The sequence below is a fragment of the Arachis duranensis genome, chromosome 5, assembly GCF_000817695.3.
Source record: "Arachis duranensis cultivar V14167 chromosome 5, aradu.V14167.gnm2.J7QH, whole genome shotgun sequence".
NCBI classification, from domain to species: domain Eukaryota; kingdom Viridiplantae; phylum Streptophyta; class Magnoliopsida; order Fabales; family Fabaceae; genus Arachis; species Arachis duranensis.
In genome coordinates this window covers 87580138-87594996 of record NC_029776.3, presented here as the reverse complement: position 1 = coordinate 87594996, position 14859 = coordinate 87580138, and the positions used below count along the sequence as shown (strand labels likewise).

General features: G+C 35.9%; 2 protein-coding genes across 4 annotated transcripts in view; one reads left to right on the top strand and one right to left on the bottom strand.

The window, feature by feature from the left end:
* On the top strand, positions 1 to 2577 carry LOC107490170 (phosphatidylglycerophosphate phosphatase PTPMT2). 2 transcript variants are annotated; one of them, XM_021142996.2, is made up of 7 exons: positions 1 to 259; positions 366 to 590; positions 1009 to 1131; positions 1235 to 1328; positions 1459 to 1541; positions 1632 to 1721; positions 1811 to 2577. In XM_021142996.2, exons 2-7 carry the CDS (start codon positions 393 to 395, stop codon positions 2072 to 2074), a joined length of 852 nt encoding a protein of 283 aa, XP_020998655.1. In that variant the 5' UTR covers positions 1 to 259; positions 366 to 392; the 3' UTR covers positions 2075 to 2577. The 2 variants fall into 2 exon arrangements, with proteins under 2 accessions (XP_020998655.1, XP_015966430.1); XM_016110944.3 differs by having other exon boundaries at positions 1 to 291.
* An 11255-nt stretch (positions 2578 to 13832) lies between these two features.
* Positions 13833 to 14859, bottom strand: part of LOC127747448 (uncharacterized) — a 2899-nt gene continuing 1872 nt past the window's right edge. The window contains exons 3-4 of one of the 2 annotated variants that reach the window (XR_008009266.1): positions 14203 to 14381; positions 13833 to 13847 (exon numbers count right to left, since the gene is read on the bottom strand). The gene's annotated coding sequence lies outside the window, so the exon portion shown is untranslated. The other variant, XR_008009265.1, reaches the window with a different exon arrangement.

Genomic DNA, 14859 nt, shown 5'->3' with positions numbered 1-14859 from the left:
TCTCACAACATTCAATTCCATTTATTATAGCATCTCTCTCGATTTGGTTCTTCTCTGCAAAACCATGCTTTTTCATACTCTCTTCCAAACCCCTCGTTACACTAACTCTTCCGTTTAGAATCCATCAAAACCTTTTAGATTCAGTTTCTAATTTTTAATTTCGCACCTCAAAAAACCGTAATTCCTATTTCTCCGATCCGTTTTTCCCCCTAGCTGATTCTGCTTCAAGATTCAGTTTTTCATCTTCCTTGATTCCCAAGTCAGTAGAAAGTTCTCGTTTTCGCACATTTTGTAAGTTTCTACAAGTTTCTGTTTTAACCGATTGTTGTTTTTTTTTATAATATATTTCTTCGTTTTTATTTTAGGGTTTCGTGAATTCGCTGTGCCTGGTGATGAAGATTGAGGAATTGGAGGATGGGGAGTGTGTTATGGATGAAAGAGGGTATCACGAGAGGCAGATCGTGAGGGTTGATGCGAAGAGAGCGTTGGTTGGAGCGGGTGCAAGGATCCTGTTTTACCCTACGCTTTTGTACAATGTGCTTCGGAATAAGATTGAAGCTGAGTTCAGGTGGTGGGATGAAGTTGATGAGGTTTTACTCTCACTCCAACCTTTATTTTTTTTTATGGTGGTTCTTACAGTTTGTTAATTTTTTCCCTCTGGCTTAAGCGTGGTTGACTTTTTTTTTCTGAAAAAGGGAAATTGGTTGTGATTGTTGCAATATTGAGGTTGAGAATGGGGTTTTTATGTTTGGATTTTTTTTCTTGTGACTTGAATTTGTGTTTGTGTTGCTCGGATAAATGAGATTTTGATGTTTTGATTCTTTGCAATGGGAGGATTGTTATGAGTATGATCAATGCTTCATAATTGATCTCATTTAGTTTCCATGGATGCTATCCTATCACTGAATTCTACTAGTTTGCTGCTGCTGCTTCCGGTTTCAATTTTGATCGTCTTTGTGGTTAAACTTAGCTTATAGTTGCTGTTCTGTTGATTTTTTCCCCCTGCAGTTTGTGTTACTGGGCGCTGTTCCATTCCCAAAAGATGTTCCACACTTGAAGAAACTCGGAGTGGGTGGTGTAATTACTCTAAATGAGCCTTATGAAACTTTGGTGCCTTCTAAGTTATATCATGTAAGTGATTTCTCACTTTCACCGGGTTGCGTGTATAAATTGGTGGATCCGTTCTACTCTTAATGGTTGTTAATATTCTTGGTTCATATTTTATTTGTTTCAGACTTATGGGATTGATCATCTGGTAATTCCTACAAGGGATTATCTCTTTGCCCCGTCTTTTGCAGATATAAGCAAGGCTGTTCAATTCATTCATCGTGAGTGATTTATTTAAGTTTCGGAAGGGGGGAGGGGGTAAATGTACCTATCTACCTATAGAAATATGTTTTGCCCGATGCAGTTTTCCCGTTTTGGAGCTTAATACTATCTTCTTTTTTTTCTATACAGAGAATGCAAGTAGTGGAAGAACTACTTATGTTCACTGTAAAGCTGGGCGAGGGAGGAGTACAACAATTGTTCTTTGTTATTTGGTAATGTTTAGTCCTAAAGACTAGTAGTTATGTTTGCCTGGGGCATTAGTTAAAGCGTTTGATACTGATAAGTTTCCTCATACTTTATAGGTTGAATACAAGCACATGACACCTGCTGCTGCAATGGAATATGTGCGTTCTCGGAGGCCTAGAGTGCTATTGGCACCGTCTCAATGGAAGGTATGGTGTAAATATTGGAGTTTTTCTTCTTCTCTATGATTGTACCCTTTTAGTATTACATATTCTTGCTTGTTGATCATGATATGCAGGCTGTGCAAAAGTATAGCAAGCATAGAGCTTCTTCTTTGCCCTACTCTCCCTCTGCAGATGCAGTTCTTATAACCAAAGACGATCTTGAAGGCTACCATAGCACATGCCATGCTGGTATGGAACTGGCCATTGTACCTAAAGTCACAAAAAAGACCATGCCCATGATAGCAAGATTGTCTTGCCTGTTTACATCGTTGAAAGTTTCAGGTAGCAGTGTACCGACATCCCGGCGGCTGCCAGTATCCGAGGCACTTGCTTGCTAAAGCTAGCTTGAGATGAACATTGCAAGCTAGGGGAATGAAACTTAGATGAAGTTCTTTGTATGCTTGTGGTGCTCATCTCCAATAAAAACCAAAGGAGTGAATTGTTTTTTGTTTTTCTCTTAACCATTTCAACCCCTACTTTAATCTCTTGCTTTCAAATAGATTACTTTTTATGTTTTAGTTAGAGGGCAGCACCACCAGCAACTGAAGCACTTAATCTAAACTTTTTCCCTTCAAGCAGGGGCCTGTACAAAGAGGTATGGTTCACAATGACATGATCATGGAAATAAATAATTTCTGATCATTTCCAGTGTTAGAACATGAAAGAATGATGTATAGGAAGAAAGAAAAGGAGGGAAATATTTCTCCAATGTTGTGTGTGAAGATATTATAGGAACATGTTTGTAGTCCTGTCTCCGTGTACATAGATTTCAAACACAGTTTACTTGTCCTTGAAGTAAATACATGTTTTGTTGATAAATAAAGTATGTTTTGTTTGTTAATCCAAGTGAAACCCTCGTGTCAGTAAAAGTAACATTTAAGGTGAAACCAACAGAATCTGTGCACTTCTTACCAAACTAAGATGCATTTATGGGAAGGCCGTTACTAAAATTGAAAGCTAATTCAACTTTCTTTTCCCTATTTTTGTGCCACAAAACAATGAAGGTTGTTGCAAATCTAAGCTGTGATTTTTATCTCTATTCCCTGTTCTGTCTTGCAGCACCAAGAGGAAATTACGTAGTGGGAATGAAAGTGGGGAATCTTTGTGATATAGTGTGATGTTCCTCTGTCACTCTCAACATTAATCAATATCTCTCATGGTTGGTACACATCGTTTTCTTGGCCCCAACCAGTGTATTATGTTGCTCGTTTTGGCACGTAGGGTATATATAATATATCATATATTTAAGAGGTTTTACTCTTATTACAAAGCACATTTTATAACAATTTTATCAATTGAAAATTTGAAAGTGGCAATATTCACCTTCTAGATAAAATTCGGTTAATCTCTTTAATTCATAGCCTCATTGTTGCTAGGAAAAAGAGATCGATGAGGACACTGTTTTCTCTTGGTTATATGTGTTTTACGTATATAATTTATTTATACTTTTGACTTTACATAACATTTCGATTTTCTCTACTTTGGACTTTGGTTATAGTTTAATGAGAATGTGTGGTTACTGGCTACCAAAGCTATTAGAGTTGGTCTAGTGCTAAGAAATTTGGATTGCATGCATAAGTTCTTAGATTCAAACTTAATAATTACCATGTAACATGAAAGAAAAAATGGTGGTTACCATTATTCATTGCATGAAAGATTTGTTTCTAAAAGATCCAAGTTTATACATTTAATTGTATTCAATCTTTTGAGGTACTTAGAAGATATAGTTGCATTGATCCGAGGCCAATGAGAAAAAATTACGCTTTCAACTAATTATTACAAGCACTTTGGATTAAGAAAATACTAGTAATGGTAGTTCAACCTAATTTGATGCCGGATTCAAGGTTATTGCGCCATTGGAATAAAATTATTATTTGAAAAAAAAAGATTAATTTATATTAAAACTATGTTCAATAAACAGTGAAAAGGAACACAAAAATAAATAACAATTCCGTGTGTATTAAAGAAGTTGAAGATTTGATGAATCATCGACATAGAATATCCTACATATACTACTATTATTATTATTTTCAATTTTTTTTGTTTTTGTTTTTGTTACATTTTTTCTCCCATAGCAAAATAGACTAAAATTGAAATAACAAAACAAAACCGTATTTGCTTAATCAAATTTTAAAAAAATATATAAATAATAACTTTTTCTAACCTTTTTTTTCGGACGTGAGTAAGGTCGAGCAGATCCGACCCGTCCGAAAGGCACCCTGACCCAAATCCTACATTCAAAAGAGAAAGACCCACTCCTTCCCTCTCTTCACTTCAGCGACACCAAATCCTAAACACCACCATCAACAAGTCATTATCGCCGGCATTGATTATGGATACGCAGCAAAAAGCACCAGAATTGGATGATAAATTTAGCTGCTCTAGATGCTCTCCGTCCAACCGTTCTCTGGTGCGGATCCTCTCTCCACAAATTCTTCCTGCTGTTCGATGCTAAACCCAAAGAAGATGACTACTTGCAGGTCAGCGGCGGATGGATGAGATAATAGGGACACCGATTCCGCGTGACACTCTTGATGAGCGGAGATGCTGCCCCACGGACGAGACTGAGGGAGGAAACCAACAACTTACCAATTTGAAGAGTTAGGGCAAAACGACTCAAGGAAAAGGAGATGGGCTTGCTGTGCAAATGATAGAATCTGGTATAGGCAGAGGCACACAAAGCAAAAGGGCAGCTCCAAACTCTAAGCGGATAGACTGATGCTGGAGAAGATCGATAGATAAAGATAACTGATATGCATTTCAGTTCCCTGATTGCGGTATGCCCATCCTATCTTTTCTTGAGATACTTGCAATTTGATTAGTTGGAGATAAAATCCAATTCTTGTTAATTTGACCTTGTAATTTCAGATTGGCAATTATGTGAGCCAATTGGTTTCTGATGTCTTGCAGGAAGGGGTCTATTTACCAGATGGCTCTTCTAGACTTGAGGGCTTCCACCAAAGGTAGGCAGTCGGACTCTATGGCAGATGTTCCACCTCTTATCCTCCCATTACTGTCTCTAATGACTACCACTGCAGCCCCCTTTTTTGGAAGTAATCGAGAAGGCCGCGCTCACATTGATCTTGAGCCAACCTTGTGGGGGAGCTCTCCAAATTACTGGTACAACTCTTGATCCTCTTTGCTTGTGGTTACTGTTTATGTGAGAGTCTAAGGATTTATATATTTCTTGCTCAATGATTCTTGCTTGTATTAGAGTAGATATTCGATTCGGATCTGCTTGTTGAAATTGCTTGTTATTCCTTGCTTTCCATATTGTCTAGGTAGTGACTCCAATTCTACTCCAATTCACTTTCTTTTCTTTTGTGTCTCCTGTTTTTAATTTGTTGAGCTCTTCTTGTAACCATACTGCAACTGATGTTACTGTTTTCCTAGTTGGTATGTGCTGAGTTTGTGAGCCGAACCAAACTGCTCTAGTCCAGTCACAAAGTAAAAGGGCGTGTACAATAGTTTCTTCCTCCTGCATACAAATAGGACATATACTGTAGTGAGTGACTTTCTTTTTTATTAAATTTGTTCTTACCGGTAAGATGTCATGAGTTGCTCGCCATAAGAACATTTTTATTTTTTGTGGGACCTTCATCTGCCAAATTCCTTTCCATAAGTCCTCCAACCTATTGCTCCCTGGTGACATGCTTATTTGTGCATATTCCTCCTCTTTTTTTGCTATGTGATACCCAGTCTTCACCGTATATTCTCCATCCTGTCTGAAAGGCCAAATCAGCTTATCTTGACTTCTAATCCTGCATACTGGGATTCGAAGTATTTTTTCAGCTATGTAGGATGAAAATATGCTTTGAACTTTGGATGCATCTCATTCTCTAGCATTAGTGAGGAGCTCTTCCACTTTAAAATCGGAGGGATTTTCTTTATTTAAGGGATAAGTAAGATCATTCTCCATTTCGCATGATTTTTTAGGAGCTCCCTTCCCCGAAGTATACTATTCCACATCCAAGAGCCTTTTCTTTGTTTTTCCACCTCCCAGAAATCACAATTGGGAAAATAAATAGCTTTGAGAATTTTAACCCAAATAGCATCTTTGCTTTTGACGATTCTCCAAGCTTGCTTTGTTAACTGAGCTATGTTCTGGTGATGAAATTCCTTGAATCCAATGCCTCCTTTTTTGCTAGTGCATAATTTAGACCATGCTTTCCAATGAATTCCTCTTTCTTTTCCATGGTTTTTCCACCAAAATCTAGTCACTTTTGCGCACAGCTTGTTGCAGAATTTTTTTGGGAATTTGAGGACGCTCATTGCATACGTTGGGATAGCTTGAATAACTACTTTGATGAGGACCTCTTTTCCGGCTTGGTTTAAGAGACTCTCTTTCCACCCTTCGATTTTACCTTCTACCTTTTTCGCAATCCACCCCAGGGATTTGTTCTTTTATCTACCCCAGTGGGCTAGTAAACCTAAGTATTTTCCCGGTCTATCCCATGTCGGAATGTTCAAAATTTTTTCGATGTTGACTCTGGTTTGGATAGTAACATGATTGCCAAAGGTTATTCCTGATTTCTCCAGATTGATTACTTGTCCTTATGCGGAGGTGTAGCGATTTAATACTTGAATGATTTGATACATCTCTTTTTCCTTGGCTCCTGAAAAGATAATGCAATCATCAGCAAAGAGTAAATGAGTTATAATAAGGGGCTGATGGGGCTAATTTTATTCCTGAAATCAAATTTTTATTAAGAGCTTTGTCCATTAGAATAGTAAGAACTTCCGAAGCAATAATGAAGATATAAGGGGATAGAGGGTCTTCCTGTCTCAATCCTTTTTGCGGGATGATTTCATTTGTGAGGACTCCATTGATTTTGAACTTGTAGCTCACACTTCTAATGCATTCTATCATCAGCTTGATCCACTTCTGGTGGAAGCCAAAAGCTCTAAGTACCTCCTCTAAGTAATCTCACTCCATTCTGTCATATGCTTTGTTCATGTCCAGTTTGATAGTAAGATCTTGAAAACTTTCTTTCCCTTTTTTGGTTATTTTATGGAAGGCCTCCTGAACTATTATGATGTTGTCTTGTATCATTCTTCCTCTAAGAAAGGCGCTCTGAGTTGGAGAGATGAGCTTGTTCATGATATTCCTAAGACTAGCCACCATGACCTTGGAGATGATCTTATAAATAAAGTTACAACAGCTTATAGCTCTCAATTGGTTCAATGATTCTGCTTGTTTGGTTTTTGGCACTAGAACCACCTGAGTTTCATTGACTTCCTTGGGTATTGTAGCAACCTGAAAGAAATGCTTGACCACAGAGCAGATATCTTCTTTGATGGTGTCCCAGTGTTTTTGGCAAAATTGGCCTCCTAAGCCATCCGACCCTAGTGCTCGATTCTCCTCCATGCTCAATGCCACATCTTTTATTTCCTCCATTGTGAGCTCTTGGAGGAGATTCCTGTTCATCTCTTCGGTCACTCTATTAGGGATGACTTTGATGCATTGTGTTAAATCAACCTTGCCTCTGGTTTTGTATAGTTCCTTGTTGTACTCTTCGATCTTTCTTAGGATATCAGTTTGGTTTTGAACCCAATTACCTCTTGTATCCTTCAACCTGTCAATGTGGTGTCCCTCCTTTGGATAGTTGACACATGAAAAAACACAGTGTTGCTGTCACCTAACTTAAGCCATCTAATTCTAGCCCTTTGTCCCCAAAATTTCTCATCCTGATTCCAAAGCTCTTTTATCTTCTGTTTGGCTTCCTTGATCTGATTTTGTTGGTGAGTTGTGTGTGGAGAATTTTGGAAGTGCTGAACTTTTAGTTTCCATCTTGAGATTTCTTTGTCTGCCCTTTTGAAATTTCTTCTATTCCATTCTTTTAGGTCAATTATACACCTTTTAGTTTTGTTGATCAGTGTCTCCCATTCTTTTCCCGACTTGCTTCCATTTTACCAACCTTTCCTAATAACCTTTTGCAGTTGATGCGGATTTTGAAAACCACAAACTAACCGACAAGTGCACCGGGTCGTACCAAGTAATACCTCAGGTGAGTGAGGGTCGATCCCACAAGGATTGATGGACCAAGCAATAATAGTTGAGTGATTCACTTAATCAGACAAGCAAAAAAGAGTGTTTTGAATTCAAATTGCATTAAACAGTAAATTAGAAAGTTTAAGAAAGCAAACAGTAAATTGGTTGTGAGAAATAATGTGAGAAAACAGTTAAGGTTTTGGAGATGTTCAAATTTCAGGATTAACAATTCTTACTAACTACTTTGATTATGCAAAGATTCAATTCACAGCAAACTTTAAGTGATTAGATTTCAATTCCTTGGTAATTTAATCCTTCTCTAACTTAATCGAACGCCAATTTCTTGGTCACTTAATCTAATTAGAGGGTTTAGGTTCAAATCCTAGTTTATAAGCCACATAAAATCCTAAAGATCCAGAGATGATATGATTATATGTCACATATCACATTAAATTCAGATAATTAGAGAGTTATGAGAATTCAGTTTCAAGCTGTTATTCAGGTGAGATAACTTTTCCAAGAGTCAACAAGAATTCAAGTTAGAAAAGAGTTATTTTCCAATATACTCTAATTCTTAGGATGAAGAACGAAACTAATTCTTGAATGTAAATCAATGCATAAATCAGAAGTAGGAAATAATAGTTATTAATCCATCCAAATAAACAGAGCTCCTAACCTTAACAATGATGGATTAGTTGCTCATGGTGTGACCATCCTGGGACCATCCTGGGTGCAGTTGGTGGCGCCATACTCGGAAGAAGTGGTGCCTGACTTGAGCATCACTTGAGTGCATGGCGTTTGGCTTAGAGAGAGTGGCGTCCAACTTGAGGAGTAGGTGTGCGCTATACTTGGTAATCCAGGCGCCATACTTGAGAGGCTTGGGATGCACATGGCGCCATACTTGGTAATCCAGGCGTTTGGCTTGAGGACTTGTGATGTATGGCGTTCAACATGGCGCCAAACGCCGTGACGTGGCGTTTGGCGCCACCTTCTGCTCCAAATCCAGCGAGTAAGTATAAACTATTATATATCGTTGGAAAGTTCTGGAAGTTAGCTTTCTAGTGGCGAGTAAGTATAAACTATTATATATCGTTGGAAAGCTCTGGAAGTTAGCATTCATGTAATAAATTCTCTTTGCACTTTGCCAAACTCGTCCGAATGCCACCTGTAATAAATCAAATTGCAAAACAACTCAAAGTAGCATTCATGGTGGCTTAAAACACCTAAATCTCAGAATAATATAGCAAATCCACATACAAATTACTAAGAAAAGATAAGAAAAATGTGACGTATCAATAGTCTTTCCTGTCATCCCAATATGATTCATATCTGAACTTTCTAGGTCTTCTCTGCTCTGGTTTAGTGTTGAGAAGGAGGGGCCAGTGGTTAGATGAAATAGCTGGTGTAGCTATGAGTGTGACATGTTCAAACATTTTTCTCCAACCCCAATTCACTAATGCTCTGTTGATTCTTTCTCAGGTGACAATACTGTCTCTTGGATTGCTAAGCCATGTGAATTTACTCCCCTTAAGGTCAATATCCATGAGCTTCCTCTTATTAACTAGCTCTCTGAACTTCTCAATTTGGTTTTTGGTCTTGGGGTGGTTGCCGGTTTTCTCCTCCTGATTTAAGATATCATTGAAATCACCAATAAAGCAACATGGGTCATCTGCCAAGTCACTGGCTTCAGCCAGCAGCTTCCAAGTTTTCCTCCTTTGCTGAAAAATGGGATTGCCATAAGTAAAACGACACTTTCATGGTTGGTTAGCTAGCATTGTCTTTTATCTCAGCTATGATAAAATTATGGCACCAAGAATAAACTGAAACATCCACTTTTTCATTCCTTAAGTCACATAGCCCTTCAGATAAGCCCTGGGCTCTACACAAAATGCATTCTTGAAATGTAAACTCCTAGCTAACTTCCTAGTCTTTACTTCTTTGGCTTTAGTTTCCATAAGATAGATAATGACCAGCTTGTACTGTTTGCACAGATCTTTTAACTCAAAAACTGTCGCAAAAGCTGCCACTCCACAACAGTTCCAACTGAGAATGATCATGGCTGAGTTGGGGGCATCATAAGGCCCGCCTCTTCAGCCATAGATTGCGCTCCTTGGTCAGCAGTATCTCTGTTGCTTATCCCTTGTTCATTTCCTGCCTTGCTTTTCTTGTTAACTCTTGATTGTTGGTCTTCTTCCCAACTCTGTTCAGTTAATCTCATGGGGATAGTGTTGTCTCTCTTTCTTTTTATCTTCAGATTTTTTTTGAAGCCTCTGCTAAGCACTTCCTCCCATCTTGCCATGTCCCTGCTCTTTTGGTTGTTGGCCTCTGAGTCTTTCTCTTCATTATCCGATGCTGGCTCTACAAAGTAGGTTTCTCCTTTTTCTGTTTTGTGAGTTTGCTTTTCCTTCTTGTTGTTAGGAGAGTACTTCATTGCTTCTTTCCCTCTTATCTCCCATTTTGATCGAAAAATTCTTATGGCATGGCCTCTTGTACTGTAATTTTCTCATTGTCTTCTTTTTCCCATTCGGTGCTCTTGTAAGTTGGAAAGGGGGAGATGATAGTCTTTGGGGTCTTTTCTTTGTTTGAGATATTTTGGGGAGAGGTTTGCTTATTTTTGGCCCATGCGGAACCTACTTGATGTTTTGTTAGGTCCATATTCATCTTATTGTTACTTGCTATTTGGGTTTGGTTTTCTATGTTGAATTTGTCCACTTTGATGGTTCAGCTATACATTCTCCTGTATATTGCTCATGTTGAATTTGTGCCCCATCTCTTTTCCATGTGGTTTTGGAATTGACTTCCTTTAGGGTGTGTGTGGTTAAGGGAATATTAGAGTATTTTCAGAAATATTTAAATGAGAATATTTTTTTTTATGTTTGTTTTAAAGTTTAAAAAAATATTCTCAGATAAATTTTATTCTCTGGAATCAAAATATCACCAATTTCATTCCCATCTTTCTTCTGGTTATTTTCAATTCCAATGGAAATGGAATGTGTATAACAAAATAAAAAGACTAAAATATCTTTACTAATTTAACTCTTTTTCTCTTTTTTAGATTTTTCCCAACTCATTCGTCAAAAAAACCAAACCCTAGCAGAGCCCTTCCTCCATGAAAACCAAACCCTAGCGAGTTTTCTCCCCAAATTTATGGAGGCTCCGTCGGCGCCGCTTTGCCGCCGATTTGGATTTGCATGACCACCGTGCTCCTTGTTTGCGTTCGTGTTCGTCATCACAGCTCACCTCGGTTCACCGCGACTGCATTTTCGCCATCGTCACGACTCTGTTCGGATCCTTTGCGTTGTGTTGTCGCGTCTGGCCTCTCTCCTCCGTCTGACCTCGGTTGCTCCCGCACCTCTCGCCTCCGCGTCTGCTCGAGTTGTGCTCCCTGTTTGTGTCGTCTCTCTCGCCTCTTTCTCTCCTCACGTCTCAACAATAACCATCAAAGCATAGAATCTTTTTCAAGCAAAGAATCTTCTTGAGGTAAGGATTTTACACTGCTAGCGCTGTAGGACTTTCTGCTAGAACTTGTGGTTTGACATTGTTTATGTTTGGATTTTTATTTTTATTTGTTATTTATTTTTTTTCTGAATTCTGTTTTTGCCAGAATATGGCATGCTAAATTGAATATGACATATATATTTATACATATTATGGTGGATTGAATCAAATGTTGAATGCTGATGTTATAAAATAGAATTGTATTTTTCTCTGTTGATTTTGTTTTCAGTCACATGAAATTAATAGACATATATTCTGCTGATTTTGTTTTTTTCTGCTGAGACGGTAAGACATATATTTGTCCTTTGAATACTCTTTTCCCAATTTTTTGCCCTACTCAGGAATAATTATTGCTTACTGTAAGACATTACATAGGTGAACCAAATTTGGCAATTTAGGACTGTGAAAGAACAATTATTTATTCACTGTGCTAAGAGAGAAATGTTTGTTGGTAGTTCATGTGTATAAGTTATGTCCAAGCTTAGTTTTTTCTGGAAAGGTGAATCTATTGAGCTCTACTTATTCATAGTTCAATTTTTACTTTTGTTTGAATTGATTATATGAGATCATTTCAGATTTTCAATACAGGATATGTACCCATATAAATGTTCATATTCTTTTGATTTTAGTGATTATCTTAGTTGTTGGATTATGTAGAATTTTGCAGCTTCACAAATGGTTGATATGACTTAAGTTATTGTCATCTGCTTGTTATAGATAACAATTTAAAAATTTCTCTTCAAATATTGACAATTAGTGTGACTGTTTTACTTTCTGCTGATTTGAGAAATAATCTATTCTTTTTTGCTGCTATTAATTTATATTTATATTGGGATGTGCTTTTATCATATTTTTTCTTATATTAGATATAATGTATACTTTTTCCAAAGTGCTTATTAGTTATTAATTTGTAAATGAAAAATTGTTTTATTTGTGTTATTTTCTGCTTATTAATCTATGAAGAATGGAATAAAATTCTCGACCTAATTCAAAGCAAACTAAGCATCATGAAAAATGTCTGTTGGATCTTGGGAGTGTGACAATGGTACGTTCAAATCCGATTATGGAAATATTTGAAAAAAATGGATGTGATCTTCACGTACAATTTTTTAACATAATATTTGTTTTTTTTCATTTATAATTATACAGCTGTGTTATAATTATATAATTTGTTAATTTACAATAGAATGCCTTTTTGGATGAATTGTGGGGTCATTGTATCAAAATTCAGTTTATTGAATTTAGTTTTAGAAGTAATAACTCTAAATTGTTATGCTATGTTTAGGCTAATCCACACATTGAATCAAGGGTGAATTTGCTTTAAGAGATAATATTTTGCAATAGTTGAAATGATGGGCACGCTGGGAGTGGATTTAGTTGGAATTACAAAGATAAAATGATTGTAATGAAGCGAAAAAATTTTAATGAATGGAATAGTGTAAATTCTAAACAACTTTTCTTAATTCAATTTTATTTATCTTAATTTTTTAATATTTATGCTTATTTTCTTTTAATTTCAGTCTCATCTTAATGTTAATGACCTCTACAATAAACTATTTTCACATTTTGAAAAGTTGGAGATAGCATTTGGTAGAAATATGGTTCAAGAAGTCAATGTTAGAAAATGTGCTACTATGGAGGCTGAGGGCGAAGCAAACTTGAGTGATCGGCAAGTGAATAAAAATACCCAACCAAATTTGGAAGAGACAGAAATTGAATATGAAGCTGATTCTCAAGTACGTAAACAATTGACTCTAGTTTATGTACATAAATTCACTTATTGTTGACTCTGCTATTGTGTACTTTCTTGAATTTCAGAGTGATTCTTCATTAGTCCAATAGTTACTATTTTTTCTTTCATTTTTTCATTAGTTCAATAGTTAATATTTTTGATTCTTGATTCATATATTATTCTTCCATTATAGAGCAATTTTTTATTTTAAAGTTGTCCCTACTCACTCAAGACTAAAGTTTTAAATATAGGATGTAACATAATTTTATTGATTGAAAAAAAAAATCAATTAGACATATGAAAGTGTTCCTACAATTTCAAATGAATTTGCCATGAAGTAGAAACACCTTTAATATCTCTAAGACTCTAACTGATCTTTTTTTCTTCGGTCAATGAAATTGTGTTACACCCTATACTTAAAACTTTAGACTTAAGTGAGTGACACAACTTTGAAATAAAAAATTGCTCTTCAAGTGAAGAATAATATATGAATAAGTGAATCAAGAACCAAGAAAACAGTACCTATTGAACTAACTAAGAATAAAAAAACAGGAACTATTGAACTAATGAAAAATTACTCCAAAATTTAAGGAAGTACACAATAATAGGGTCAACAATAAGTGAATTTATCTACATGAACTAGAGTCAATTGCTTACGTACTTGAGAATCAGCTTCATATTCAATTTCAGTCTCTTCCAAATTTGCTTGGGGGTTTTCATTCACTTGTCGATCATTCAAGTTTACTTCGCGCTTAGCCTCTATAGTAACAACTGCTTGAGTTACATTTTCTGCATTGCCTTCTTGAGCCCTATTTCTACCAAATGCTATTTCCAACTCTTCAAAATGTGGAAATGGTTTATTGTAGAGGCCGTTAGCATTAGGATGGGACTGAAATTAAAAGGAAAATAAGTAAGCAATAAATATTAAAAAGTTAAGATAAATAAAATTGAATTAAGAAAGTTGTTTAGAATTTACACTTTTCCATTCATTGAAAATTTGTTGTTTCACTACAATTATTTTATCTTTGTCGTTCCAACCAAATCCACTCCCAGCCGTGCTCATCATCTCAACTATTGCAAAATATGGTCTCTTAAGCAATTTTATCCTTGATTCAATGTGTGAATTAGTCTATACATAGCATAAATGGCACCACAATTCATTCAAAGATGCATTTTTATATTGTAAATTAACAAACTATACAATTATAAACAAGAAAAGCAAGTATTATGTTAAGATATTGTACCTTAAGATCACATGGATCTTTTCATAAAGCATTTTTTTCAAATGTTTTTTATAATCGGATTTGAACGTGTCATTGCCACACTTTCAAGAAGTAGTTGCAAGCTCCACCAAACACTCAACTAGTTTTGTATCTTCGTGCTTAGTTTGCTTTGAATCAGGTTGAGAATTTTCTTCCATTCTCTATAGATTAATAAGCAGAAAATAACACAAATAAGACAATTTTTCATTTACAAATTAATAACTAATAAGCACTTTGGAAAAAGCATGCTTTATATCTAATTTAAGAAAAAATATGATAAAAGCACATCCCAATGTTGATGTAAATTAATAGCAGAAAAAGGTATAGATCATTCCTTAAATAAGTAGAAAGTAAAAGAGTCATACTAATTGTCAATGTTTGAAAAGAAATTTTTAATTGTTATCTATAACAAGTAGATGACAATAACTTAAGTCATCATATCAACCATTTGTAAAGCTGTAAGATTCTACATAATTCAACAACTAAGATAATCACTGAAACCAAAAGAATATGAACATGTAGGGTGAGATTCATATGGTACATATTCTGATATTTATGTATTGAAAATTTGAAATGATCTCATATAATCAATTGAAATAAAAGTGAAAATTGAAAAAATGAATTAGTAAAATCAATTCA